Here is a 27,656-nt window from a genome sequence, read left to right on the forward strand (position 1 = left end):
TATGCTTCCAGGAAGTCTGAGTCACAGAAATGTCTTGGCTTCCTGTTGCACAAGCAAGCACACCCTATTTGGTAAAAAAGAATCACACACGTCATTCACCAAGACGCATGCAAAAGCTTAATCCCTTTGTCACATATGCCAGGTAGTCAGTTGTTTGAGAAGTGAAGGTACAGCACCAGAAAGTCCTCCATTATTGCCTTGAGTCCAGTAAAACTTACAAACAGCAGATTGAGCTCAAAGCTTAGAGTAAATACACACACTGTAGCTCCACTGGCATAGTTGGATGTCCCAAAGAACATGGACTTAAGTGGAAACACAGCTTTTAAAGATCTGATGGAGGCCTAGATTGGCTGCCCTGTATTGACACAGCATTGTCACCACGCAGAGACTAATGGTCCTCATAGAGAACGTTCCAGAGCACAGGGCTAGTTGGAGCTCTGCTCTCTGTGCAGCGAGGTGACCCTGCCTGCCTGCCTGTCTGGGACGCTGTGTCAGAGACCCAAACAGCCGAGCTGTCTGTAACCAGGGCTCCTCAGAACCCAGATTTAGCTGCAGCCTTGTTTCCCCTCTCTCACATCCTGTTGTGAAGCAGGGCTCGTCGCACATGGGGCTTTCGCCTCTCTCTCTCTCTCTCTCTCTCTCTCTCTCTCTCTTCCTGCACATGAACTCATCACACACAGACGCAGGCTTTCTCAAGTGCACACACTCACTCTCTCTGACACACAAGCGCACTGTCACACACAAGAGGAGGTATACGAGGAGTGGCGTGTTGGAGGGTGGGGAGTTGTGGGTTGCCGGTGACCCTCAGTGGGACAGTCTGTGTGGACGTGAGTTTGGACTGGAGGGGAAAGCCACAGCACACAAGTCCTCCATGATGGGCTGCTGCCTGTTTGTGCACCAGCGGGTGAGTGACAGAACGAGTGAAGATGTGAGAGAAGAGGCGAGCGAGGGAAGGTGTGAGGGTCGATGTGCGTGAAGGTCTGAGAGAAGGGGCGAGGGTGTGAGGGTCGATGTGCGTGAAGGTCTGAGAGAAGGGGCGAGGGAGTGAGGGTCGATGTGCGTGATGTGAGGGAGGGAACATGTGATGGACAAGGGGAGTTAGTACTGTGAGTGAGTGAGATCATTATGATGTAACATTTTACTCTTTGTATGTGTGTGTTGCAATATGATAATATCCTCCTCGACAGTTGTGCTTCTTATTTATATAGAAAATGAACCTGCTTTCTGGCTCTCATCTTAGACTCCAGGTCTGACAAAGTTGAACTGGTTACATAACTGGTAGAAGTCAATGGCACAGAAATTGTCAACAGCTTCTTGTGAAAGCTCAAATTGATTGTACGTACATAATTAATGTGAGGTCATTTCTTGTTTGTTATCATATGGTACATATTGTTTCCTTCCCTATAGAATGCTAGTGCAGTATGAACAGTGCTGTTTCCTGTAACGCATGATGAATATTTATTTACTGAACCATCTATCATGTTTAAGGGTTCTAGGAACCCAGATGAAATGAGCAGCTGGTTCGTCCTCATGAACCCAGTGTCCTGAGTGGTCAGGTGTGCTTGGGGCGGGGCTGAGGGGCCATCCTCTCATTCGTCACTCTGCAAAGGAAGGGTTTGTTCCTGGGGCAGCTGCACCTGCAGAGGACCCTCCCAGAGCTGGCTGGTTGTTCACTAGGCTACTACATTTCACCCCTCTGGGTGTCCTGAGGTGTTAACAGGCTTTTAACATGTTTGACACCGCATTGCTTTGGCATATGAATCAGTTCAGCTACATGTTCTGTCTGTAACGAGACCGCCTGGGTGAATCCGTAAATTAAGAAATTCTTTTTTTTATTTTTTATGTTCCACTAATTTGTCAGACACTGAATATTCTGTCGGGCCTGGAAAAATGAGGTGGGGACATTCCCGATAATGAGTCAACTACATATTATTGTCCCCTTGATAATTCTTTGAAACAGAGCTATTGCAAAAATCTCATCTAAATCATATAGTTTCGGTGTTAGTCACTATTGCAATTGCTTTGCAGGCTCCCACACTGTTTTTTGCCTATGTAGCAGAGACGAAAGCCAAGTCCTGTGATGTATGCACAATATATTAAGGTACTGGATATCTCAAAGATATATATCAGAGTTCATGTACAGTAGACGTCAGCCTCTCACGTGGTCTATTGTCCAAGCTCCACTCGTTCCCTGAACAATGGTCACTCCTACTGATGGGAAATGCTTGTTGTCATGGAAAGGTAAACTGTTGTGCAGGGCAACAATAACACAGCAAGGCTTGCACTGGATACAAGACAGAGAGAGGAAAAAACAGCGGATGGTATCAATTTAGGTTAACTGCTGTGACTGCTGTTACGACTGTAAATGGAAGAATGGGGGAAAAGCCAAAACCATTAGATGCTGCCGTGTTTTACTTACTGTAACTTTTTCAAATAGCCTTTGGCACGTATTTCACTAATATCCAAGCAAACTCCCTAACAGAGAATTTTGTATATTTAAACCAGATATTTATCAAGCTTCCTGCCTCCAGTAAAACCATTTGATTTTGTTTTACCTTTGAAACCCCTCAGGTATTCTTGTTAAGTGCTTTCTTGGAAAAATACAAGAATTTGGGTCAGGGTGGGCTAACTGCAGTCTTTTAGCTACAGCACGTTCAGTAATGAGGACTATGCTGCTCATATATTGATCTTTATCTTGCCAACTCACCCATTGTGTTATTTCTCCCTCTCTGTTTGTGTGTGTTTGTTTGTGTGTTTTTGTGTGTGCCTGTGTTCGTTTTGGATGTGTGTGTGTTTTTGTGTGTTTGTTAGCAGAAGAAGAGGAAACAGGGGAAGAGAGATGTGGACTCCCTCAGTCTCTGTAGCCTGGACATTAATGTAAGTAGTCCTCCATCACATTTAATAATAACACATTTAATTCATAATGCGCTCTTTATTATCAAGGCAATCAGGTCACTACAGGTTTTTAAAATAAAAACAACCAAGCAGTACACAGACTAATACATAGAACAGTACTTAAAAGTGCATACAAATAGAAGTATTATAGAAGAAAAGCCTTCTTAAAGAGAATTTCTTTTATACTAGCTTCTAAAACATCTATTGACTAAGGTGCTCTTAGGCAAAGAAGTTCAGGCAAATAATTCCACAATCTGATGGTGCAGAGCTGAAGGTCCAGTCCCCCATCACAACCAGGTTTGTTCTGCGGGGTGAAGGAGGAAAAGGTTCTTTGAAGAGGCGGGAGGGATTGTGGAGTGAGAGGAAGATGCTGTTTCATGAAGACATTTGAAGGTTAGCTTAAGGGTTTGATTTGAATCGGGTGGGAGATGGGAAGCCAGTGGAGGGAAAGGTGGATGGGGGTGATGTGGCGGTATACTTCTGCACTTTATCAGGAACCGGGCGGCATGATTGTAAATGTACTGTAGTGTATTTGGACTCCAGCCAGTGATCCTGATGAGAAATATGTTACAGTCATCCAGTCTTGAAGAGACAAAAGCATGGACGAGTTTCTCAACATTTGACAGATTTGGCCATTTGGTAGCCGATACCTCTCTTCTCTTTGGGAACATTTACTTCTTTCCATCTCTTGCTCTTTTCCCCCCCTCTCCTACTATATCATTGCTCTGCCCCCCATTTACCTTTATAATCCTCTTTAATGTCTCTGGCATTAACTAGTGATGAATCCATCTTTGACTTATCATCCATAAACGAAAAATCTAACAATTATTTTCCAGAACCTTCTAATTTTTCCGTTGCTCCGCTCTCTGGCTGGAATTATGTTCTCAACCTTAATGATAATGATGGTAATAATAACTGAGATCTCCCAGACATGAAAACACCTTTGATGAGAACTCACAAAGCACATCATAGTCTTCCTATTCCCCAAAGGTCAAACAGGCTATTTATTGCAAAGCCATGGTAATAGTCACACATAGTAGAAACTCATTTCCTCTCCTTTGTGTGTTCACAGTGCCTGTTGTGACGTAGCTAACTCAGAATCAACGCGTCAAAAATAGGGATTTGATCAAATGGCTGAGCTTGTTTTGGGACAGACATCATCAAAGGGGATAGCAGATTTTTGTTACAGAGGTGAACGATCCCCTGCAGTTGCCCAGGAGCACCTTGTTACATGACTAGTCTCAGACATGTTTTAATGTTTGCACTCGGAATTGGTTACAGGCTCAGATGCGACTTGTGTCAAAATATAGTCAGTCACCCTGTTATCTCCCACCTTACCAATCAGCCACTTTGCAAATCCTTTTTTATGTTACGCATCATCAATTTGTGCTGAGAAGAACTTCTTTAAAGGCCAGTCTGAAGGTGTCTTCTCCTTACCCAGACAGCCCAGAGAGCAGTCGAGTGGGCAGGCAGGATAACAGCCTCCCAGAAGATGACTTATAGCTCCCTTGAACTGTGAAGCGGCTTCCATGAGTGTGCTGGCTGAGCGAGGGAGCGTGTCTAAACAGTGAACCTGAGGAATCTTCCCCCAGGGCAGTGTTGTGGTGTGGGCGGAGGCTGCAGGTCCAGGGTGGGACAGGAACCAGTCAGGGAGTCACTGGTTGGGGTTTTGAGATGGATGTTGCTCAGTGGCCTTGGGTTGGACTGGGATTGGCAGGTGGGGGTGAGGATATGGTGGTGGGAGGGCTTGGGTGGGGTAGTGTGGTCGTATGGAGAGGTTTAAATTAGGAGCATTGTGATGTTACCGACTATTGTTAGTGTAGGCTACAGTACCTCTCAGTCATCAGTTCTTTAACTCAGTGATTCACTCAGACAGAAATACAGTAGATAAGATCTGCTCTGTGTTGATACTGGAAAATGACTGCAGATGAGTTCATATCAGTCATTTGAGTTTTATTAATAACTTTCATTAGTAGATTAAAAACATATTGTATGTTGTACAGTAGAAATACTGTATTGATTTTGACCTGTTCAGAGATGTGAAAACAATGTCTTGACTCTTTCCATTTATAGGAACCATTTAGAATATGCGTTTATCCAAAGTCACGTACATAGTTGTTCATAAAGTAACAAGAAGTGCAAAGTTCCAACAGTATTATAGTGATTAGTACCAAGGAACGGTCTTTGTTTTGGCCCGGTATTGTAGGACTTCATAGTACTGTGTGTTTTAACACCGGCCTTCGTGCTGAGCTGTCGATGGCAGTGCAGGGGCAGAGGAGCAAGGTGACACATCTGTCTGGCCAGTGCCCGTAAGTGACCGGCCAGCTCACACAATAGCCTGGCCCGTATCAACTGGGCAAAATGCCTGCTGGCGGGGAGCGCTGGGAGACGAGGCCAGCAGCTCAGCCCTGTTTCAGTCCCCACCCACCCCCCTGCCACCGCCCCCACCACCCCCACCCCCACCCCCCTGCCACCACCCCCACCCCCCTGCCACCATCCCTGCACACCCCCCCCCCCCCCCCCCCCTCCCACCCGTACCCTACACAGCCATTGTTTCCCTCTCCTGGTCGTCAGGGTTTCCTCCACAATCAAGGTATTGGTTGTTATCTAGGGCCTCACAACAACAACCAGGGTGACTGCCGGTCACTTATCTACAGGGCAGCTCACCAACTGGGCTTCAGATCAGATCAGGGTTCGTAATGAACGATGGCATGCTTGAACTTTTAGGGTACCCGGTATAAAAGCTCAGTAAGTTGTTGATGTATTTTTATGATTTTAACCTCGTCCTCTGTGCACGTGAATCATGAGCCTAAAAAAAGCCTGTGAAAAATGAGCAAAAAATCTGGCAAGCGCAAGAGGGTTTCCAGAGAAAACTACTCTGCTGTGAACAGTTTAATCCTGATTACACCAACAATAGATGGATTTCAGTGAGCACCTTCACGTGAGAAGAGAAACCACAAATAAATCCAATCCTAGATGACATTATAGAAGCTGACTATGTCATGACTAATAGCCTCAAGCACAATGAATGGTTGCCTCCCATGCTAGGTAACTGAATTGTCAATGTGGTGATGAAAGGCAGTCCTCCATTGCTACATAGGCTACTTTTGAGAAATTCTTGAGCCTGTTTGGAGTGCAACAATTTTCATTTCAACATTATTCTACTGGTGTCATTTCTGAAATTCTCATTCACATAAAAGGATTTCAAATAATATTTGACCCAAGTTTAGTAGGCACTCCAAATAGTGTTTAGCCTAAAAGGGGCTATTAATAACACAGGAAAGAGCCTTAAAACAAGCCTTAAAACCAAATCTACTCTAAACTAGCCTGGCCATTTACACTAACAGTCGAACATAAAAATAGAAATCTTGGAGTAAAATGGGCAACACTTGGAAACATTTATAATGTGTCACATAGTATAGTCTGGCCAAGTTTGCCCAAGCCATCAGAATCACTCCCTTGACATGATATAAAACTGCATGTACAAAACTCTCAAACAGAACCTGGGCCCATCAGCTGACCCATGAGCTGGGTGCAATATGACAACACATCACTGGTACCTAGTATGAAGATATGGTTCTGTTTAGATTTGAATTTGTTCTGCTCCCCATTTGTAAATGAGGAACAGAAACGAATGTCTAACCATTCAGATGAATAGTCCCAAATGACACTCAGACAGGTAAAAACCAACAAGAAAAATCTGTTTGTCTGTGTGTTTGAGTATCAATAATATCTTGGCAGAAATTACTATATTCCAATTAAGTGTATACTAAGTCTAATCATGATAGTTTTTTTTTATTTATTTTTTTACAATTTGTAACAGATAATTAATTAAGGGCAAAGAGACAACAAAACTGATCCTAAACACAACTAACTTGAGAAAGGACCCCTAAAAGACAAAACGTAGTGTTTAAGGGGTCAGAAAGCCAGAACAGTGATCAGTCTGTATGGGCAGGAAGAGGGTGCTATCTGTTCATCAGCAGGTCTATTTAAGGATAAGGGGTTGTACTTCCTGTGTTCATCAGCCAGTCAGAGAATAGAAATGGGTCTCACAGGAAGGTGTACATTATCTGGCATCCTATACATAATTCTGACACTAGCTAACTTGGGGGTTTATGTAATTGAGTCAACACAAAATCAATTCATTTAGACTGCTCATTAGCCAATCTGGGGATGTTTTGTTCAAGTCAATGACTGATGGATTATACATTTATACATAAAGGACTACTAGAGATTCTCTAGTATCCGACTCAGTCCTTTCTCCTTCTAGGTGTAACTGGACTGGCTGGGAGGTCCTACTGTCCAGAATTTTTTTTTTTTAACCCATCATGATGTGTGTAAACAGATCATATTTGGCGATCCCTATGACCAAGTGGTCAAAAAAAAAAACATTGATGTGTAGGTTGAGTGAGTGAGTGTGTGTGTTGCAGGGCTAGCCCTTGAGGAGAGCCCAAGACTGCTGAAGCTATGAGCTGGCAGCCAGGTGTGCCGGTCAAACCAAGGTTAGATGAGGCCATCTGTCTGAGTGTGTGCTGTGTGTGTTTGTTCCTGTACAGGTTGTGAGGGGAACAGTGAAATTGTGGGTTATAAAAAGGCGTTCTGGGCAGCATTCCTGTGCCTAGCGTGCGAGAGCGTTGGGGGATTCTCGTCTGCACTGGTTATTGAGCCTCGGGGAGACAGACTGCTCTTTTGCTGTATAAATACCAAGTGGTACACACACACAAACACACATACACACTCATACAAGATTTTCTTCAGACATCCCTGACTAGTCGGACAAGGTGGACAGGATGATGGATGGACAGGGACAAACTCTCCTTGCAAACACCAAACCCAGTCTTTAAATACCTCTGGCCTGGGGACAGAGCTGTTTATGAACCCATCCGGCTGACTTCCTAGTTCTCGCTCTGTCCTCGTGTTCTCCAAGTCTCCTTAGAAGCAGCTTCAATGAAGACTTCCCATACAGAGTGAGATTTAGGTATTGGATCAGTCAGTGGCATGTAAACAGCCCTTCTGTCATTTAGATAAGTGAGAGCCGAAACAATAGCCTGTACTGAGTCTCCAGAGGGAAGTTTCCAGTGAGATTCCATTAGGAGACAGCGTTATCTGTTGTTCAACTCGCTTTGAGTTTGGTTGTGACTTGACACACACAGAGACAGAGGTAGGAACGGGGGGGGCTACAGCTGGAGGCCGTTCCTCAAAAGATGTGGCGTCTTTCTGTTTGAAAGAGCGAGATTTTTTTTCAATATCTCTTATCAGATGAAAGGAATAAACATGACCTCAAACCCGGCTTTTAGAACTTGGCTTCAGAGACTGTTTCTCTCTTTCCCTGTATCTCTGTTCCTGTCACCCACTGACCCAATGGTAACCCCCCACCTGGCTCTGACCCAGATACAGTGTTTGATTCAACTTCTCCCCCACCCCAAACACCACAGTAAAGGCATTTGGGCACTTTGATGACAGCGTCACACTTACTTTCTCAGCCATTCCGCCCCTAACCTAGTTTTTTCACCAAGTACTCCATCTCTTTGTCCACTCTTTGTCTTTCTGTCTGTCTTTCAGTGTCATCCCAATTCTTATCATGGGATATGTTTTTGTGCACCAGAACTTGCACCACAGAAAGCCCAGAGAACCAGGTGAAAACCTACATTGTCTCTTTTTCTCGCATTCTCGTTCCTCTTACCACACACCTGATTATATACCAAACCTGTTCATTCATAATCATTGTTATACGAAACAGTATATACTGGAGTGTTTGAGTACAGAACTGGGCTTTGATTGTAGGATATTGTGGTTTCCATATGTTAGTGCAATACCCAGATTCTTATTGTCTCCAGCATTAGGAACAACAGTTTCATATTAAGGTTCATTATAAAGAAGGAATAAGAGGTGCACTTACCTTGATGTCGACAGGATCATGCTCACCCTACCAATTCATCAAGGGCCGGAAACCAATTATGGAGCGATTTAATATTAGACAGAAGAACTCAAATATCCTCCACAATTTCTCAAATGAATTTTCCCTTTGTCCTCGTTCCCTCCCCCCCCTTCATTATTTTGGAGATTGTCAGGCCCTCGACTTCACCTGTAAAAGGTCACAGGAACTTGAAAAATGGTTAGCAAAATGGTCACAGGAAAATAGCTTGAATCCAGTGTGCTTATTCAGCTCTTGTCAATGGTCACAATGGGAATATTAGGCACAATGTTGCTGTAATCCTGCTTGTTTGTAAGGAGGCGATACTGGTCCTTCAAGCAACACCATGATTAGATTGACCATGGATAAGAACAGAGGACCAAGAGAAGGACTGAACACTGAAGTAATACACATACAGAACATTTGAATGAAGGGTAATTCAGGGCTTGAAAACAGGCCCAGTGGGGCTAGAAATGTAATTCCAACATGAAAGAGCCGTTTTGATATATTCAGTCAGATAACAACCACATAAACATTACGTGAACTCTCAGGCTCAGTTTATATAGAATACATAAAAGAGGATGTATCAAATGTACTGTGTGAGTTAAAAACAAGATATGCATTGTGGCGTGTGTAGTCACAGACATAGCACCAACATGCTGCAAACCGCAAACGGTTCTACTCAAGTTAGCTTTATCAACCTTGTCACATGTGTCCTTGGGATATGGAGGTATCTTGACTTGGGTTGTATAAGCAGTCAGCAGTGTTGTGTCTGACAGGGCCCTAAGCGTGGTTCCTATAGGGTTGCATAACGCCTGCCTTGTAGTCTACTGATAAATAGCCCTGAGTCTGGCATGTGTGTCTTTGTGAGTGTGTGTGTGTGTGTACGCGGTAAAGAGCGTTTTTGTGTGCTTGTGTTATGTGTGTGTGAGCAAAATAGTTTCTCAAAAAAAATTATACAAATTCATTATTTAAATTCCTAATACAAGAAGGATCCCACTCATATTATATTCTCTTACACAACAGAGACCTGCAAAATAAAACATGGAATCAGGATAATTACAGACAGCGTGTAATTACGTGTTTCCGCTGCAATATCCTTCTGTAGGGTCCAGATATGGAGACCATATTGAAAGAAAAAAACAAACTGCACTGGTCTGTATCATTGATCAAATTGACAAAAAATAATGACATGCCCTAGGAACCTCAACAGCAGAATGTGGGCTGATAGTGTTGAGAGTACGACCCCAGGGAACAGCTGGCTGAAAGGACCGTAGTGAATATTGATGTATGGATGTTTACAAAGACAGGGTGCACTTCAGCAATGGCAATGAACCTCAGTATTCTGAAAATGTAGCTCATGATTATTTTTTGCTCAATTCGATCAACTGAAAATCTTGAGTCATTCTAGGTATTTATTTAAAAGGTCTGTAAAATGATATTCATTACTCCCTGATGAGATCAGCTCATAACGAGGAAGTCAGCTTGATTTGGTTCTTGGGGCTCCCCTGCATGGCAGACTGTTCTTACCTTATTAAGACCTGCTTCACTGGTTGTAGCCGTGTGAAGCCATATCAATCTCATCCCAACCAACGATGAGAATGGTGATTTCTTTATCAGTTTTTGAGAAATATTTATGTAACCAACAAGGACTCTGTGAGCTGCTGAAATGTCATTCCTATTTCATCATAAATATCCTTGACTTTTGAATGGGATTCAAAGGATTCAAGTAAAAAAACTTTTTAAAAAACTGTGATCGCTTGCTTGTTACATAACAAATGAATTACATAAAGTGTAGTAGTAGAGTAGCCTTTGACTGACCTACTACACATCAAAAACCATGGAGGATATAATGATCAATATTACCTGGCTGGAAGGTTATCAGAAAAGGTCATGTATTAATAGCTGAGCTGCAGTAATACCATCAGAGGTTTTAGAGAACAAAAGGACAGTTCAGGGGACTGTGAATTACTGACCTTTGTTGAGAGGTTAACAGATAAACAAGCAGATACATGTATGTGTAGTAGTTCACCATGTGTATACGTTACAGTAATTGATTGTCCATTATGTTAACATGACAACAAAGCAAGATACTATACGCTCCTGTTGTGGATTGAAATGTGATAATTAGAAATGTTATGACTCAGGGTTTGATCCAGAGCAGTGATTTGACCCCTGACCCTGAACCCTCTAGCCAATCACTTGAGCTGATTGTCTGAACCAGCAGTCTCCTCTATCTCTCCACAATCGGTGGGTTCCCATTGGTTAAGTAGAGGAAGGAGTTTGGTGACAAGGCTAAGATAGGAAAATAAACCTTACCTTACAGATTACTTTCTTTTTTTGCAAACTCACATGAGAGAAATGATATGAGCAGGAAAGGAAATGAATAACGCATTTGGAACAGATTAGTCATTTTGGTGCTATCCTAGTAGTTTTCCTATAATGTTCCATGGAAGGTAGTCATTCCTTTTAAGGTGAGTACCTCTGGCAAGCTTGTGAAGCTGTTCCCAATCACCCCACCCACCATGCTCACAGGGAGCACCAATAGGCAGAGTTCCATGTAGTGGAGTAATTAACACAGATCGTTTTTCAGTCTTGATTTCCAATTATTAATTGAACAGCAGAGTTACAAACAAAGTACCAACTGGGTCAGTCTGCTCACCTTGAGATATGTGTAATAGGCCAACTCACTGATTTCTGTATCTTTTTTCATTGCTACTAAAGAAGATACTGTTTTTCAACTTGAAAAGGGGAATCTAGAATAGACTATAGCTTGTAACCATATATAGAGAGAAAAACATCAGTCGGGGTGGTACAATAATGTCCTGCAGGCCAGGATCAACTGACTCTGTGTGCTTTGTGATTTTTCTGGCACCATTGAAGGCTTCCAGTGCTTCATAGGTGTTCTGGTCTATTTGAGTGACACCTCTCTGAGTGACTATGAAAGCCACAGTTTGTTTACTGTTCTAGTCTGGCTTTGGTTGGAGGGACCAGGGGCCTTGCACACACGCTAGCATGCGCAGGGACACACACTCTCTCACACACTTTTACACTCACCCTCGCGCATACACACACTTCCCCGTGCGGGATAAGAGTACAAACACAGGAACTTCTCTGCCTCTCAGAACAAAGCCTCTTAAAACTGGGATCAATTTCCTGCTGAGAGACACAGGAGCTGCAGGGCAGAATGAGTGAGTGATAAATATGGAGAATAAAGGAGTTGTGAGAGGAGATTGAGGTAAAGAGATGGGAGGGGGGGAGGGGGAAAGGGAGCCAAAGATTTAATCTGCACTGTTAGATACTGTAAATACTTTTTTTTTTTTACAACAAATTACCAAATCATTAGCAGGAGCATGCAAGGCACCCCAAGAGGAGCAGAGCCTTGTTTATGGCTGAGTATGTCCTTAGGCTTGTGCTGGGAATGTTGGGGTCCTGAACCAAATCTCTCATCACAGTTTGATAGAACAACACACTGAAGTTATTAAAACTAGGATGCAACTTGGGAGTTGTTCGAACGGTATCGCATGAGTAGGCCTACTCTCTAGTTTTAGCTTTTTTTATGCAAGTGCCTATAATCGACAGAAATAGAGAGAGAGAGAGAGAGAGAGAGAGAGAGAAGGGGAGAGAGAGGGGGGGGCGTTGCAAAAATCGGATATTTTGCATGTCAGCTATGCAAAAGTGGCTTGGTAGCTCAGACTTTGTAGCCAACGTGGGGCGCTGTTTCTCACGCTATTGCTCGCAGGAGGAGTTTACACTCGATCACTCACTCAAGGGCTCTCACTCCTCTCAGACGCGATTTGAGTTGGTGAGGAGAGGATCAGTGCGCTGGCATGAACACGCATGTAAGCGGTGTAGACAAGAGACGGGAACTTTGCAGATCTGACGGGCATCGTGGCTGCGAGACTGGCTTGCGACTACTCTGCTGCAATAAGCACCGCTGTGACAACGGAGAGTGACAGCATGGTGGCCACGGAATACCCGTTTTACCTTTTCGTGAAGAGGGCAAATTGTTCCTTGGAAGTGCAGAATGTGAGCACCAAACCGGGTAAAGAAGTTGAGGTAGGCATTTAGTTCAGGATGACTGATGAAATCGAATCCGTATTGCTTGTTATGGACACGCATGCTGTACAGACGTGTTACTTCTTTCTTTGAACTAAAAATCGTATCAACTAGTCTTCTATTTATTGAGTTAAAGTGTCAACATGCATTGTTAAATCACTGGTGTAGGCTACTCGCAGTATTTGCAGTTCTACCAGGCTGTAAATGTGTAAGAGACAACAAAATAGGCTACAATTTACATGCGTGAGATCCCCCACCGCGGCTCTGTGATGGTTCGCCAGTGTTTTAGTATTTCAGTCAGGGTCCAGCTCTCCAGCCTCAAAAAGCTGCTTCAAATACATCTGGTGCGTCTGTTGTGGGATCTGTCAGACCGTCATCTCTCACTCGACCACAAACGATGTTCACATCGCCAATTATTTATAGAGCGTGGAGCTTACTGTGTGAACCTGAAAACAAAGAAGCATGGGGAAGATGTGAGAATACAGAATGTAAAATAAGATTCTTTCTTTGCATGGCTTATTTACTTTTTCATTTAGAAAAACGCTCTTAAACGTGCAACGTACAAATGGATGCCAAGGAACGTTCTGTCACAGAATGCAGAGCAATGGTAAGATTTTGGCTCAAACAAATGTGCATCAACTTGAAAGTTTGAAACTATCCCAAAACAGCTCAAAGCTCTCCCCATCGTGGTGGTGATAGGTGGAAGAGTGAAGGAGGATGTGTATGTTCTTGTCATCTGTGTGAGAGCCAGCTTCCCACCTGTTCTTGTACAGACTAGGTTGTGTTCAGGCAGCCCCAGTACAGCTTAGTCACACGCAGCATGTGGCTAAAGTGAATCTTGTGTAAGAGGGCTTGCTCACCTAACGTTATGCTACACTGAGGCTACAGTTTAGCCGATTAACACACAGTCAGTTTTATTAACACAGTCTCAGCTGGGCAGAGCCCCGTGTTTGAATCTCTGACAGCCTCCTCTTGTTCTAGCCTACAGTACATTGTCTTCACCTCAGTTGGGCCTCAGTAGGGGCATCATGTCGTCATTCTAATCCTGAGGCACTCAGACTCTGAAAGTGAGTCCTGTGGTGAATGGTGCTGTTATGCAGGGATGAGACTGCAGGGTGTTTATGTCTGCTGGAACAGAGTCAGTGAGTCAGTGCAGACGTACGGCACAGTGCTTCTTAAGACCTGCTGACTCCCCCCAGAGGCTATGTTCTCCTGTGCCGGGCTCCCTCACTGCCTGTCACTGAGCTCAGCTCTTTACTCTGGCTTTTCACGGAAGGTGACTAATGTCCTGTTACTAAATGTCCTATTACTGGACACCATTGTGGTGTGAGAGGGCTAGGGGGACACCCGTAGAACTCACACTGAAAACAGATGCACGCACGCAGATATAAACAATGTTATGATCCCAATCATAGCAGCCATGAGCCTACCACAGTTTGGATATGTTGAAGCTTTTTCTCCAGATAGACCTATGATTCATCGCTGTTCTCCTCCCTGGAGCAGACACTGTACTCAGCAGAAGCAGTAGCCTGGAGGTGTCCGTCTCGCTCTCTCTCTCTCGCTCTCTCGCTCTCTCTCTTGCTCTCTCTCTCTGTCTCTGGCTTTCTTTGTCTCTCTTTCTCTGGCTTTCTTTGGCTTTCTCTGTCTCTATCTCTGTCTCTCTCTTTCTCTGGCTTTCTCTGTTTTTCTGTCTCTCCCTCTCGCTTTCTGGCTCAGAGTCTCAGAAGCACTTGACACACACAGTCTCACAGATGGTTTTAGTTGTCATGTTTCAGCTTCATTGACTATATTTTGTTTTGAGAGCGGGACCTGACTGGGCTGCCCTCTGTACCTCTCTCTCTCGCCTGTGAATGTACAGGACTCTGCCAGTTCACTAAATGTGAACATGCCACTATTCGAAGAAAGACAAGGTAATGGAGTAATTGAGCAAGCTAATAAGGTTAGCCACCGTCTCATCTGGTGCTCTATTTATCTGGAAAATGAGCCGTAACGGTAGACGTGCAATGTCTCAATTAGCACAGCTGGTACAGGTACTGCACTTCCCTCACAGCCTTTAAACTGTACAACACCAATGTTTTGATTGAATTCCCAGACCTAGTAGATTTACAGTGAGTGGGTCTATAGGCTGTAGGCTATATAGGCTGATGCTCACACCAGGGTAGAACACAATAATGAGCCAATATACATTGCATGCATACATTGATTGGAAGCTAGCTCCTATCCAGGGCAGGCTGGCCTTAAGGCCACATTCATCCTTCTCAGCCCTCTGTCACGGTGTGTTGATGTGTGTGTGGCGGGGGCTACCAGATCTACCTTTGCCTGTGTTTGTGGGGTGGGGGGGCGGGGGGGGGGGCTGTTTGTATGTGTATGAGCCTTAGTTGAGACACAATAGACCTTGTGTCAGGAAGTGATTGAATCAGCCTGGACCAATCAGAGCACCATGGGAACCAGCCTCTTGCTCCGCCTGGACAGTTCTCTGTGGTTAAGGTCGTCATGGTTGGCATGAGAGAGGTGTCTTGGTTAAGGCATTCACCCTAATCATCTGTGAGACTCACACGCAATAGTTTAATCAGGAAAAGTGTTTTGTCTTCTGCCAATGTTCTCTGGGAAGAATTTAATTACTCAGATTAGTATCAAAGGGCAATGTACCATAGGTAGCCTAGCTATTATGTCTTTATGTGGGCTTGTTGCATGCAAGAAACCTCAGTTCAACGCCTTATAAATCTCAAGAAAGGAGCAGTTATCAGGTTGTATAGATGTTTTATATCTCCTTGCCCTCTTATCTCCAGACGAGCTACTAGGATCAAATTCTTCATTCTGTTTCAATGTGTGTGTGTGTGTGTGTGTGTGTGTGTGACTGCAAGTGTGCAACTGTGTGTGTGGGTTCGTGTGCGAGTGTCCGTGCGCGCGCGTGCGTGACCGTTATGATTGGTGGCACATGTGGTGACATTGATTGACAGCCTGTATGGGGCAAGAAGTGGTTGTGTAACATGTTCAGCTGTCTCTGTAAGTGTGTTAGCTGTGAAACGTTCCGGTCCATCCTATCAGTGTGGAGATAACGACTGTTGCATAAGTATAGAAGTAGACTCATAGAAGATGGGTTTTTACAACTATTATGGCCCAGCATAAACATGATCTGATCTACAAATCCAGGTTAAAATGTCCCTCTAGCTGTAAAATCTCAAGTCTTATTTAAGAACAAATACAAATAAGTGAGGTTCTAAGTAGGCTAAGAAATGTAGACATGCCTCCACTATCTTCGTTTTGTCTTCCTGCTTTCAACCTCTGCTGTTTGGTTTGAGACGTCATGGACTCCCATACTGCTGAGTGTGCTGTGGAAGTCTGCTCCCAGAATACTGATCTGGCTGCTGCAGTGACGTAGCCAGGGACATGCTGCAACTGCAATGACACGAGGAGAGCGGGGTAGAGGGAAGGGGAGAGGGACACCGAGGAGGGGAGAGGGGAGAGAGAGAGAGAGAGAGAGGGGGAAAGCGAGAGGGGAAGACGGATGCTGCCTGGAGGTGAAGCTGCAGCTTCTGCAGTCGTCTTTGACGTTCCTGCTCCCACACTGCGTTTCCCCCCTCCGTCTATGTCTGACTGAGCACTGACACGTCCGTGTGGGCTCTCTGGGAGCTTGTGACATGGAGACGGGTCCTGCGTCTGCCCACTCCTGAGGGGCTGAGGGGTACCTTATCAACCGCAGCAGCCTGCCTATCTGCCTGCCTGCCTGCCTGGCTGACCGACCGACCAGGGGAAGACATCACCTTGAGGGGAAGTGGCTCCAGTATGAGCTTGTTGTCGAGTGTTGATGGGACTGCGTTGTCTCCCACTGGTGCGTCGGCTCGTGACCGTAGGGGAGGCTGAACGTGTCGGGCAGGGACGAGGAAGTGAGGGGATCGGGAAGGGGGGTCGGGTCGAGATTACTGAGGTCGATGAGGATGAATACGATGAAGAACATTGTCCCATTCACGAAAGTGGTTGCTAGCGCTGGTTCTTATCAGGCTGCTCCAGGCTCAGAGCACTGGTCAGGTGTTGGAGGCTGATGGAGACTGTGAACCTGAAGGTATTTTATGTAACTGTTGTCTCTGCTGTGCCTCTTTGATGATGTGCCGCCTGTTTGTTTACACCTGTCTGTTTTCCTCCCTCCTCTCCTCCCCTCCCCATTCCTCCCCTCCCCATTCCTCTCCTCCCCTCCCCATTCCTCTCCTCCTCCCTCCTCCAGGAGCCCAGTATCAAGAGGGTGAAGCCCCTTTCCAGAGTCACATCTCTGGCCAGCCTCATTCCTCCAGTGAAGACTGCACCACTGAAACGGATTGGACAGACTCTGCAGGTACAGCTATAATCTCAATCCCTCCTTTCTCCTTTTGACTGTGCAATAAACTGAATGCATATTCTCAAATCCATTCTGCTTTTTACTCGTGTTACTCGGTGCAGATGTTTTCACATGAACATGTCATGTGTTTGATGGGTTAGACTGCATTTGTTTACGTTATGGTTGGTGGGCAGCAAGATCTACAACCTCAGAATGGAGCTTTGAGAGCAGAGAGGGGGGGGGGGGGATCTACCACATCTGGTAGTCTTCAGAGGAGAGTGAAGGAGGTGTAGGGTATCATTCAGCAGTGAGGACTGTCAGACTGACTGCTACTGTCATCACTGCGGTGTTGGTCCAAACAACAGGCCATCTGTCCACATGGGTCTCCCTCCCTTCCTCTCCACCTCCCTCCCAGCCTCCCTCCCTCTAACCTCCCTCCCTCTCTCCCATCCTCCCTCCCTCTAACCTCCCTCCCTCTCTCCCATCCTCCCTCTCAACCTCCCTCCCTCCCCACCTCTCTCCCGGAATGCCTAACCCCTGCCTCAGTCACAACCACAGCCTCCACACACACACCCAATCCACCAACACTACAGCTGCTGGCTGAGTAGTTCCACCTCTAGAGCTCACCGTCTCTTGTCTCCGCCCCTCACACAGCGGTCCATCAGCTTCCGGAGCGAGAGTCGGACGGAGATCATGGCCCCGCGCCCCTGGAGCCGCCCCGCCCCCCCAGCCATGGCGAAGCGGCGTGACAGCAAGTTGTGGAGCGAGACCTTTGACGTGCGGCTCGGACACCAGACGCTGTCCTCCAAGGAGATCAAACGGCAGGAGGTGAGACACCCTGACTCTGACCTCTGACCCCTTACACCTCACCCAAACACCTGACCCCCGCCCTGAACCCAAACTGTTAGGGATATGGGTATATAATCATCCAACCCCATCCTTCCTCCAAACCACCTTAAAAATGAGAGGAACCTACAGTATACAAATGTATTATTGATGTATCTTATTGATTCTTATCATTAGAATTGGTATTCTACAGACAGACAGACAGACAGACTTGCTTCTCTGATGAGCTAGTTTGAAAGATCAATTGGAATTACTGCTGTCCTCCAACACGCACACACACACACGCGCGCGCACACACACACTCTCTTAGATCCCTCCTGGCCACACACACTCAGGCTTCAAAGAACAAGGCTATATGGTGTGTATAACAGATGCCAGATGTTCACATGGAAGTATTGGGTTTTTAGTGGTCAGATGGGTCGTGTTTAGTTCTGTTTGGGTGTGTGTGTTTGTGTGTGTGTGTGTGTGTGTGCGCGCGCGTATGCATCTGTGTCTATATGTGTGCAAGCATGTCCCAAATACACACACACACACACACACACACACACACACACAGACAGCAGTAGTCTGTGTAATGACATGTAGGTGAAGCACATAGAAGAACTCTCCGGTCTCACTGCTGCTCTCTGTTTCCACTCTGCCGACAGGCCATCTTTGAGCTGTCTCAGGGGGAGCAAGACCTGGTGGAGGATCTGAAGTTGGCCAAGAAGGTAAGGTCTGCTTTCTCTATTCAGCATTGTTCAACTTCTCATCCAGCCTGACAAGACTTGGCTATCTAACCCCTTTGACCAGACAGGCTTTCCTCTTGATGCATGCTTGTCTGTCCTTGTCTTCTGTCTTCTGTGTTGACCTTTTCTGAAAAACCCCCCAGGAGATTTTACAGTGTGGTTCTTTATGAGTTTAGGGCTAAAATTAGATATGCTCTTAGAGTGTCCGCCCCCTGCTAGATATTTGTTAGTTTTATCTCTGGGAAAACCTCCATGTTTTCCACACATCGATTGCCTTTTTTAGTGGTGGGACTCATATCTAGGACAGAGTTTTTTTCCTCAGTATTTGGGGGATGTTTACGTGAGCCATCAGAGCTGACCTGGTTTCCTGGTTACTAACATGGGTGATACATAGGTTAGGATGTCAGTATAACCACAGTGTCACGGAAAGAACCCTTGTGAGTTTTTCCGCCTTGCTCTGATTCACCATTTCAAGAGAATTTCAAGCGTTTAAGTACTGAAAAAGGAAAACTTCTGTAGGTTGGGATGGTGCTGTGTACAATTGGTTTCCAGTTTCATAACCGGCTCTTGTCCCTGCAGGCTTACCATGACCCCATGCTCAAGCTGTCTATCATGACAGAACAGGAGCTCAACCAGATCTTTGGGACCCTGGACTCTCTCATACCCTTACATGAAGGTGAGGAAACACGTATACGCACACACACACACACACACAAAACAAGCGTGGACACACACAAACACACAACTCGTCTGGGCGTTCAACATTTTGGGTTTCTTCCCCCGCCCCTCAGATCTGCTGAGTCGGCTGAGAGAGGCCCGTAAACCCGACGGCTCGACCGAACATGTGGGACACATCCTGGTGGACTGGGTAAGAGGATACGGACGCCGGGTCCTTTCTCTTCCTCCTCCTTTCCTTTCCTGGCTTTCTCCCTCTCGCTTTCTCTCTTTAAGAGTTTGGGCTCTACACTGTGGATTTTATTGAACGTGCTGTTGCTCTGTATCAGGGAGAGAGCGTACCAGCGCTAGCTCCAGGCCAAAGTCATCGCTTTTTTGACCCGCTCCCTCTCACTTTCCCTGGTGTTGTGGTGGATCGGAGCCCACAGTGCTGTGTTCTGGCCATAGTGGAGAGACAGAGAGGGGAAGAGCGAGTTTGATCTCTCTCGTCTGGCTGAGTCCTTAATCTGGCTTGCTTCCTGTGTCAGTCTCACAGCAGCTGCAATCTGTCTCTCACATTTTCAGATGATGCTGATTATGTAATACTACTAAATAATAGATAGACCTACTTAACATGTATTAGGAATCTGTGGAAATAATGAAATTGATATATGCAACTATCTTTCCACTGTTAAAGATGCAGCAATATAAATTGTTGTGAATAAATGTGTCTGTTATTGAATGATTGATATGGAACAAAGGGTGCCAGAACATAACCTTTCGGACAACCACAGATGTCACTACCCCTGTAGAACACCATGAAGCATCAACAAATTACCCCACAACATTCTTAGGAAAAAATAGCCAGGGCTTCCCACAACCCCTTGAGATGTTGCTTGTTTTCAATGAGGACATTTTTGTGTGAAAACAAAGACAGTGACCTTTTGGCTGAGTCGTCAGCTATCAATCTGGCTGTGTGCTCAGACCTTGGTGTGAGGTGAACCTTGACCTCTGCCCCCCGGGGGTCCTTCTGCCACTCTGGAGCTATTGACGTACATAGTTCTACTGTTCTGACCCCTGGTCATGTCACGGCCAGAGTTGCAGAGATCTGACCATCATGTTATCACTGTGCTGTCAGCTCCATGTCATACAGCATCGGGCTGTAACTCTGGACAGGGTGTGGATTGATTAGACAGCAAGTTAGTCATGGTGATTATTGTGTTTTTTTGAGTGAGGTGTACATTTCATCTTAGAATAAATGGCAATCATTTATCAAATTAATAAGGTTTCAGAAAGTTAGACACGTATTACTTATACTTACAATTACTAATATTAGTATAATTTTTTGATTGAGCAGTACATTACCTTCCAAGAGCTCAACCAAAATCACTTGAGATAGGGACAAGTTGTTGGCCATTTATATCCTAATGGGGTAGGGATTCATTCCCAGTACATTTCTTACCAGCCAGCTATCATGAGACCAAGAAACCTTCCCCCTTAAATCTGACAGGTCTTGTGCAGGACTGTTGGAGCTTTTCTCCAGGGGCCAGGCTTGAGGGTCACATTGTGTAAGCATGCTGTTTTCCGACTCCATCCTTTCTTCCTGTTGACGCTAGGCCACCATGGCGAACAATGCATGACTAGGGAGGAACTGTTTCTGCTCATCCCAGCAGAGCGCCAGCCACAGCCACAGCTCTCTGACCGGCAGGAGCTCAATCAATAAGGTTACATAACCAGGGGGAGGTTGCCCAAGTCCACTTCGGTCTCTGGTTCACTATGGTGGACCGGCTTGCTTTGGATTGGTAACTTCTAAAGAGGAGTATCAGGTCACATGTACAGTGCTGGAAGGTGGACTTCTCCTTGTGGAAACCTCAGATCAGAGCATGTATGGTGCACCCCCACCAGACCGGTCCGTGCTCTCTCTAATCAAATGCAGTGTGGGGTGTGTCAGGGCTGCTTGTCAGGTTGTTTATGTGAGAGGGTGTGAGTTCTACCAGGCTCTCTACTCCCAACTCTGCTTAGTTAGCGTCCGAAAAGAACAAGAGGAGGGATTCACGCACGGTTCTCCAGGAGAATGTTCTAGTAAACGTGATGATGGCTGAGGTAGTACAGACTTCCTTCCCTCCCTGGTTTGTGTCTTCACATGTACAGTACAGAACAGTAGCTCACCTGCTGTAACCTGGATGGGACTGGATCTGGGTCTTGGATTTGATCCACTGACCTGATCCACTGTGTTCACTTACACTTTATGTATAGTAAACTGTCTGTACAATGCCCATGCCACCAGGGAAGTATTAACAGAACTAAAACTCTGCTGATAACCACTGGTTAGGGATAGTTTATAGACACTTACCATTTTGTTGATTGTTTAGTGAGTATATTTTGAGCTGGTTGATAGATCATGGGCTACAGATAGACCATGTTCTTGTTGTGAAAACTGTGGCTCGTGAGACAGCGAGGGGAGGGTGAGGTGCTCCGTTGAAATGGGTCTCGCTCGCCTGCCCTTTTGTTCTCCTGGTGACCTGGTATAAGAAATTTGACTCCCCCCGGTCATCTACTGGCATTGACCTCTGTCACCAAGTTGTTGACATCGGTTGTCTCATTGGAAGCTTCTTTCCTTCCCCAGCTGCCGTGCCTGGACTTGTACAACAGCTACTGCAGCAACCAGGTGGCTGCCAAGGCCCTGCTGGACCACAAGAAGCAGGATCACCGGGTCCATGATTTCCTCCAACGCTGCCTGGAGTCCCCCTTCAGCAGGAAGCTGGACCTGTGGAACTTCCTGGACATCCCACGCAGCCGATTGGTCAAGTACCCGCTGCTGCTCAGGGAGATCCTGAAACACTCGCCCAACGACCACCCCGACCGTCAGCACCTGGATGAAGCAGTGAGTGGGAACACACACATACACACACATGCACACACGTGCACACACACACACACACACACACGTACAGACATGTTCACACACACCTCGACTCGCAGAAACTATGTGTGAATATCAAACGTTGTCTCGTTCCGTTCCAGATCAGCATGATCCAGAACATCGTGGCAAAGATCAACAGGCAAACTGGGGAGTCCGAGTGTCGCTTCTACAAGGAGCGTCTGCTCTACCCCGAGGACAGCCAGAGGGACCTGCTCATAGACAGCTCCCGGACACTCAGCTGCCACGGGGAGCTCAAGAACAACCGAGGAGCGGTGAGTGGACAACCACCTGACCGTTTTGAATTTAGCGTTTGCCCTCCGTGTGACTCGGGCGGATAGAGATTACTTCCAACTCGAAAACTAAGCGATTGTGGCCTGGACCTCGAATCCTCTCGTCCCTCCCCCCAACACGCACAACATTCCAGAACACATGATAACATGTCTGCAACACGCCAATCGATCAAGCTGAATGTCAACTCCAGTACGAAGAAAACCTCGAGAAAACATGAGGCAGGGAGTGTGATGTACAGTTCAGGCCAGAGGTCAAATACAGGTGTTCCACAAGTTCTAAGACTCTAAATAGATGTTCTCAGGTGTCAGGCCGTGTTGGTGAGTAACATATGAAGGGCACCAAAGCACAGTAAAGAGAGGTAGAACAGAAGAGGGAAGTCGAGGAGAGGAGTACACAGCTCCCTGTGTGAGTAACAGGGAGCCTGGACACTAGAGGATCAAAGTTCTACGCCAACATGGCTGACCTATGATGTACTGGGGACCCTATACACACAATGGCAGAGTAGAATAGAATCTCTTATGCTTTTCAGATAATCACATATCAATAATGTAAGCCCACCTTGGGGATCATTATAACGATCTGGAGAGAAAGCTGTTTACTGTGGGAGGTATGCAACATAAAAAAAACATAGGAAGTTTTGTGGGGGGTTGTCGTTTGTTTGATGTTCGGCTTAATGTTGATCTTGTTTACCTTAATTGCGCCCCCATGTTCTAATGGGAAGCATCTGGTTATTATCGGTTGGGAGATGCTGCTTTCAATAGTTTAAAGTAGCCTTCCTACCCCTCATCTCATCTGCACTCCTCTGACACTGCTGAGCAGCTGAAGGAAGCAACCTTACAGGGAAATCCTGTAAGGTTTTCAGACTTTATTTGGTTTTCAGACTTTACTTGTCCTGCAGTCTTCAGTTCAGTGCCTGGGAAAATGCAGACGAGGAAAAAGACCAACTTCAGAGTATGGCGATGTACCCGGCCCAGGGTGGTGCTGGGAAGTGTAGTTTTGATATGGTTCCCATGCTGCATACTGTGCAGTCTCCATAATGAGAGGGCAGTTAGTTAGCTGGAGTAATCACAGGAAAGGCAGTAACAGAACAGATGGTCATTCGTCTGTCTGGCAGTCAGACTCTGCCTTTCATGTATTGTGGGAAGCAAACAAAACCGTATTGTGTTTTTTATTACAATAAACCTATAAATCAAAAGTCATTACTCCGGAAAAAGGAGTAGAAGCAGTGGTAAGGATGTGGAAAAGAGGTTTTTATGCTTTGTATATATTTTTTGCTTTGTGTTTCTTTTGGATTTTTATTTTACGACATGCTATGAGAACGAGAGGGCCTGTTGGGTTTCGGTGAGGGGAGGTTAGCTAAGGTAAGGAGGGCAAGACTTGGGAACCCTGTGTACTAAGACTGTCTGTATGAGTGAACTAGAGAGAGAGAAAGGAGAGAGAGGAGAGAGAGACAAATGGAAAAGTTGAACAAATAATCCTGACCTTGTGACCTTCGCCTACCGACTGAATCTGTCGGCATTTTGATGAATAATAGATCAATCTGGTTCAGCTGGACAGGGCCTAACATGGTCCAAAATGGGACTGGAATTCTACAGACATGACTTAGTTTCTGGACATCATGACACAGAACCCCCGCAGTGTGGTTCACTTTGTGAATACAGGCAAATCCCTCTCTTTAGAGCGTGTGTGTGTATGTAAATATAACTGTGTGTGTGTATTTGTCCTGTCTTACATAACCCTTGTGACCCCTCCAGATCCCTACTCCCTCTCACTTGTTCAGCCTTCTCTAAACACAACTCCCTTCTCAGTCAAACACTGTTAGTGTTGGGGCCATGCATCATTCTTCCGATTCACTCTCTACTTGAAGCGAGTCAAGAGAAAAAGCCACTCTTATGTGAAATGTTTTTCAGATGTCTTCAGAGCAAGCTTAGGAAAGTATCCATTTAAGAGAAACACAAGGGATTAGTCTTATCTATTTGTTTAGATGGAATATCTCACTCGGGGTGTGTTTAAATAGAGGAATAGTGTTGGTTCTGTCTCACCAGTGAATGTTTGAAATCTTCAATCTACTAAGATGGCTGCTGGTGTTTCTTCTGTATATTGATTAGAATCAGTACACACATTCTACTGTGTCCATTTCAAGTTCTATCCTACTTTATCCAATTCTACTATACTCTACTCCACCCTGCCTCTAATTGAGTGTGTTGTGTTTCCTTGCAGAAGCTGCACGTTTTCCTGTTCCAGGACGTGCTGGTCATCACAAGGGCCATCACCCTCAACGAGCTGCTCCGTTACCATGTCTACCGCCAGCCAATCCCTGTCCGCCTGCTGGAGTGGGAGGACCTGCAGGATGGGGAGATCCGCCTGGGGGGGTCGATCCGCGGGGCCTTCAGCAACAACGAGAGGAGTGAGTCCCTCTCGACCGCCACACACCTTGTCTGAGAGAACAAAAGAGATCCGCTGTCTGGGTGGGGTGTAGTTCAGGTTGGACATCTAGTCAAGGGCCAAGCTGAGTTTAGCCAGCTTGTTGTGTGTGTTGCACGTGTTGGCACCCATGCACTGTAATATGAAACAAGCACTCTGTTTATGTGATGTCCTTCCTGTGCAATTTTCAGTTGGTTATTCATCTCCCTCCTCCTCTCCATTCCCCCCCCAGCCAAGAACTTCTTCAGGGTGTGGTGTCGTAGCGGAGGCCAACTCCAGTCCCACTCTCTCCAGGCCAGCGACGCCTTCAACAAGCAGCAGTGGCTCAACTGCATCCGCCAAGCCAAAGGAGCAGCCCTGGAGGTGGCCGTGGCCGTGGGTCAAGGGACACGCGTGCAGTCGGTCCCCAAGCCACAGGGGACCCCTCCCGCACGGGAGGAGGGGCGTGTGGAGAGTACCAAGCCCATAGCTATGGACCACAGTGACAGTGAGGCCTCAGAGTGCAGTATGGACACGAGCGAGGCGAGCTCCGACTGCCCTCAGATGGAGCACACAGACTCGAGCTGTCGGGCGCAAGCCGTGTGACCTCAGGAGGGAAGGAGGGTGTGGGCAGGAGAAGAGAAGAGAACCTGTGCAGTATTGCAACTTGGCCATTCCCAGTATGAGGGGAGGTGAGGGGGGGGCAAGAAGACAGTGTAGCATTGTACAGAGCACTTCACATCTTTAGCTTTTGACTTCAGGTTTACTTTGGATTTCACACTTTCTTTCGTCAATCACTGGTCGGTTCCTTTGAGACTGTGGTGTCGAGTTCGGTGCAGGTAGTCCAGTGTTACTTTGCTGTGTCTCCGTGGCATGGATCTTGGTTATGTGTGTGTGTGCATGTGATAACTGGGACCTCCTGAAGGTTAAGTGAGTTTCCCTTGATTTTCTTTGTAACTCTGCTGCATCCTCAGCCTTACCACCATCCCCTCGTGAATCATAACAGACCTTGATTGAGAGTCCCTTACAAATGCTCTCAAATTCTTGAGGTATGTTTGATATAATCATCTGGGCATACCAGCCAAAAGAGGTTGTGCACAATGGGAAAGGATCCCATTGCTTATGTTTGATTAAGCTTGTGAACCAACTACGTCTGATGAATTTGAAAGCATTTGCTTAAGTTGGAACAATCTAAATCTCAAAGCCATCTTTCCTGCCCAACCTTAGTGCACTGGTCTACTACTGTCGCTTGAGAAGAATGACAATATTAAGTTATTCTCCTTATAAATAAGATATATGTATATTAGTGTACTGTTTGAATACAAACACTTTTCTTCATTTATTTTTTACAATAATCACCTTGTTAAGACCAGGAGAATGTTTCCTTGAAGACAATCTGGTGATATTGAAAACAGGATGTGACTCCACTAGTGAACTCAACAATCCGGCCCTTGAGAGTTGTGATGGAGAGAGACGGTATCCAACCCAGGGATGTTAGACAGTGTTAACCCACTGAGTGTAGGTCCTACTCTGGAAGTCTTTGTGTCTCAGGCAAGGTTACTCGTCATGATCTGTCATCGGTTGTAACTGACTCTAATGTGGTTAATGACCACCCAGGGTTATACACAAAAGACAATTCCCAGACCAGCAGGTCAGGTTATCTAAGTAGTAGACAGTTTTGTAGATCTTATTTCTGTGTCGGCCTACCTACAGTTTCATTCCAGTAAAACGCTAATATATAAAATGGACAATCTTAACTAAAGGAGGCTGGAGACAGGGAGAGCTGCCTTTGACAGAATTGTAGACGTTAGGCCAATCCCCAGAAGTGAGTCTTCCCTGTGGAGGGGAACCGAGTGACAGAGCTGCAGTAAATCAGATTGTTACATTGCTGGATGTATGAAAGGGTTTCAGGTAGTCATCCTTGATATAAGCCTACTGGTTATCTGTGTGTGTTAGAGAACTCATTGGAGGATTTAGTTCAAAGCAGTATTTGCTCGAGCCATAACCAGGCCTGCAGAGCTACAATACAGTCATCAGTGCTGACCTGCTGTGCTGCTGCAAACACTGGGACTACTCCTTGTTGCCCAAAGGTTTTGTTTTGTATTAATTTAGTTTAAATCGGTTTAACAAATATGCTTGACTAAGTGATTATGAAAACATTCATACCAAAAATACTGATGTTTTTCTATATGTGTCTTATAAGAAAAAGATGTTTAGTGTGTTTATTTATAGTTTCTTTTTTCACTTTGACTTGAGGTTAGGCCTGTTCACTTTATTTTTTTTCGAGAGAGAAGGAATATGAAGCGATTGCACAGGTAATGTGGAGAAAGGAACCAAACAGGAAGTGCATTATGTTGTGTGAGTCTTTGTATATGGAAGTAAGCGGTAAAAGGACTGCGCTGGAAGATACACTATACATACGGACTGAGAAAGATTAACATGGAAATGTAAATAATGGAATTCTGACTGTACCAAATAAAAGAAATGAACCAACACATTAGAGATTGTGTTATAATGTAAACAATAACTCAAATCATGTTTCAATTATTTAACATTTCACTTTCATTGTCAATAGAAGTATGACCCCCATAATCTGCTGGGGGATATAGTCTCGACTTTAATACAGAGGAA

General features: G+C 45.5%; 1 protein-coding gene across 4 annotated transcripts; it reads left to right on the forward strand.

The window, feature by feature from the left end:
* The first annotated feature begins 833 nt into the window (after positions 1 to 833).
* On the forward strand, positions 834 to 27,513 carry arhgef3 (Rho guanine nucleotide exchange factor (GEF) 3). Of its 4 annotated transcripts, none has more exons than XM_067243375.1 (11): positions 834 to 904; positions 2,812 to 2,877; positions 17,091 to 17,198; positions 17,835 to 18,008; positions 18,674 to 18,736; positions 19,334 to 19,430; positions 19,546 to 19,622; positions 22,035 to 22,292; positions 22,433 to 22,603; positions 24,843 to 25,029; positions 25,279 to 27,513. In XM_067243375.1, the coding sequence occupies exons 1-11, from the start codon at positions 872 to 874 to the stop codon at positions 25,629 to 25,631; spliced, it is 1,587 nt and encodes a 528-aa protein (XP_067099476.1). In that variant the 5' UTR covers positions 834 to 871; the 3' UTR covers positions 25,632 to 27,513. The 4 variants fall into 4 exon arrangements, with proteins under 4 accessions (XP_067099476.1, XP_067099484.1, XP_067099499.1 ...); XM_067243383.1 differs by having other exon boundaries at positions 835 to 904; positions 2,815 to 2,877; XM_067243398.1 differs by lacking the exons at positions 834 to 904; positions 2,812 to 2,877 and adding an exon at positions 3,215 to 3,288.
* The last annotated feature ends 143 nt before the right edge of the window (positions 27,514 to 27,656 follow it).

Source organism: Osmerus mordax, chromosome 1, assembly GCF_038355195.1.
Source record: "Osmerus mordax isolate fOsmMor3 chromosome 1, fOsmMor3.pri, whole genome shotgun sequence".
Lineage (NCBI taxonomy): Eukaryota > Metazoa > Chordata > Actinopteri > Osmeriformes > Osmeridae > Osmerus > Osmerus mordax.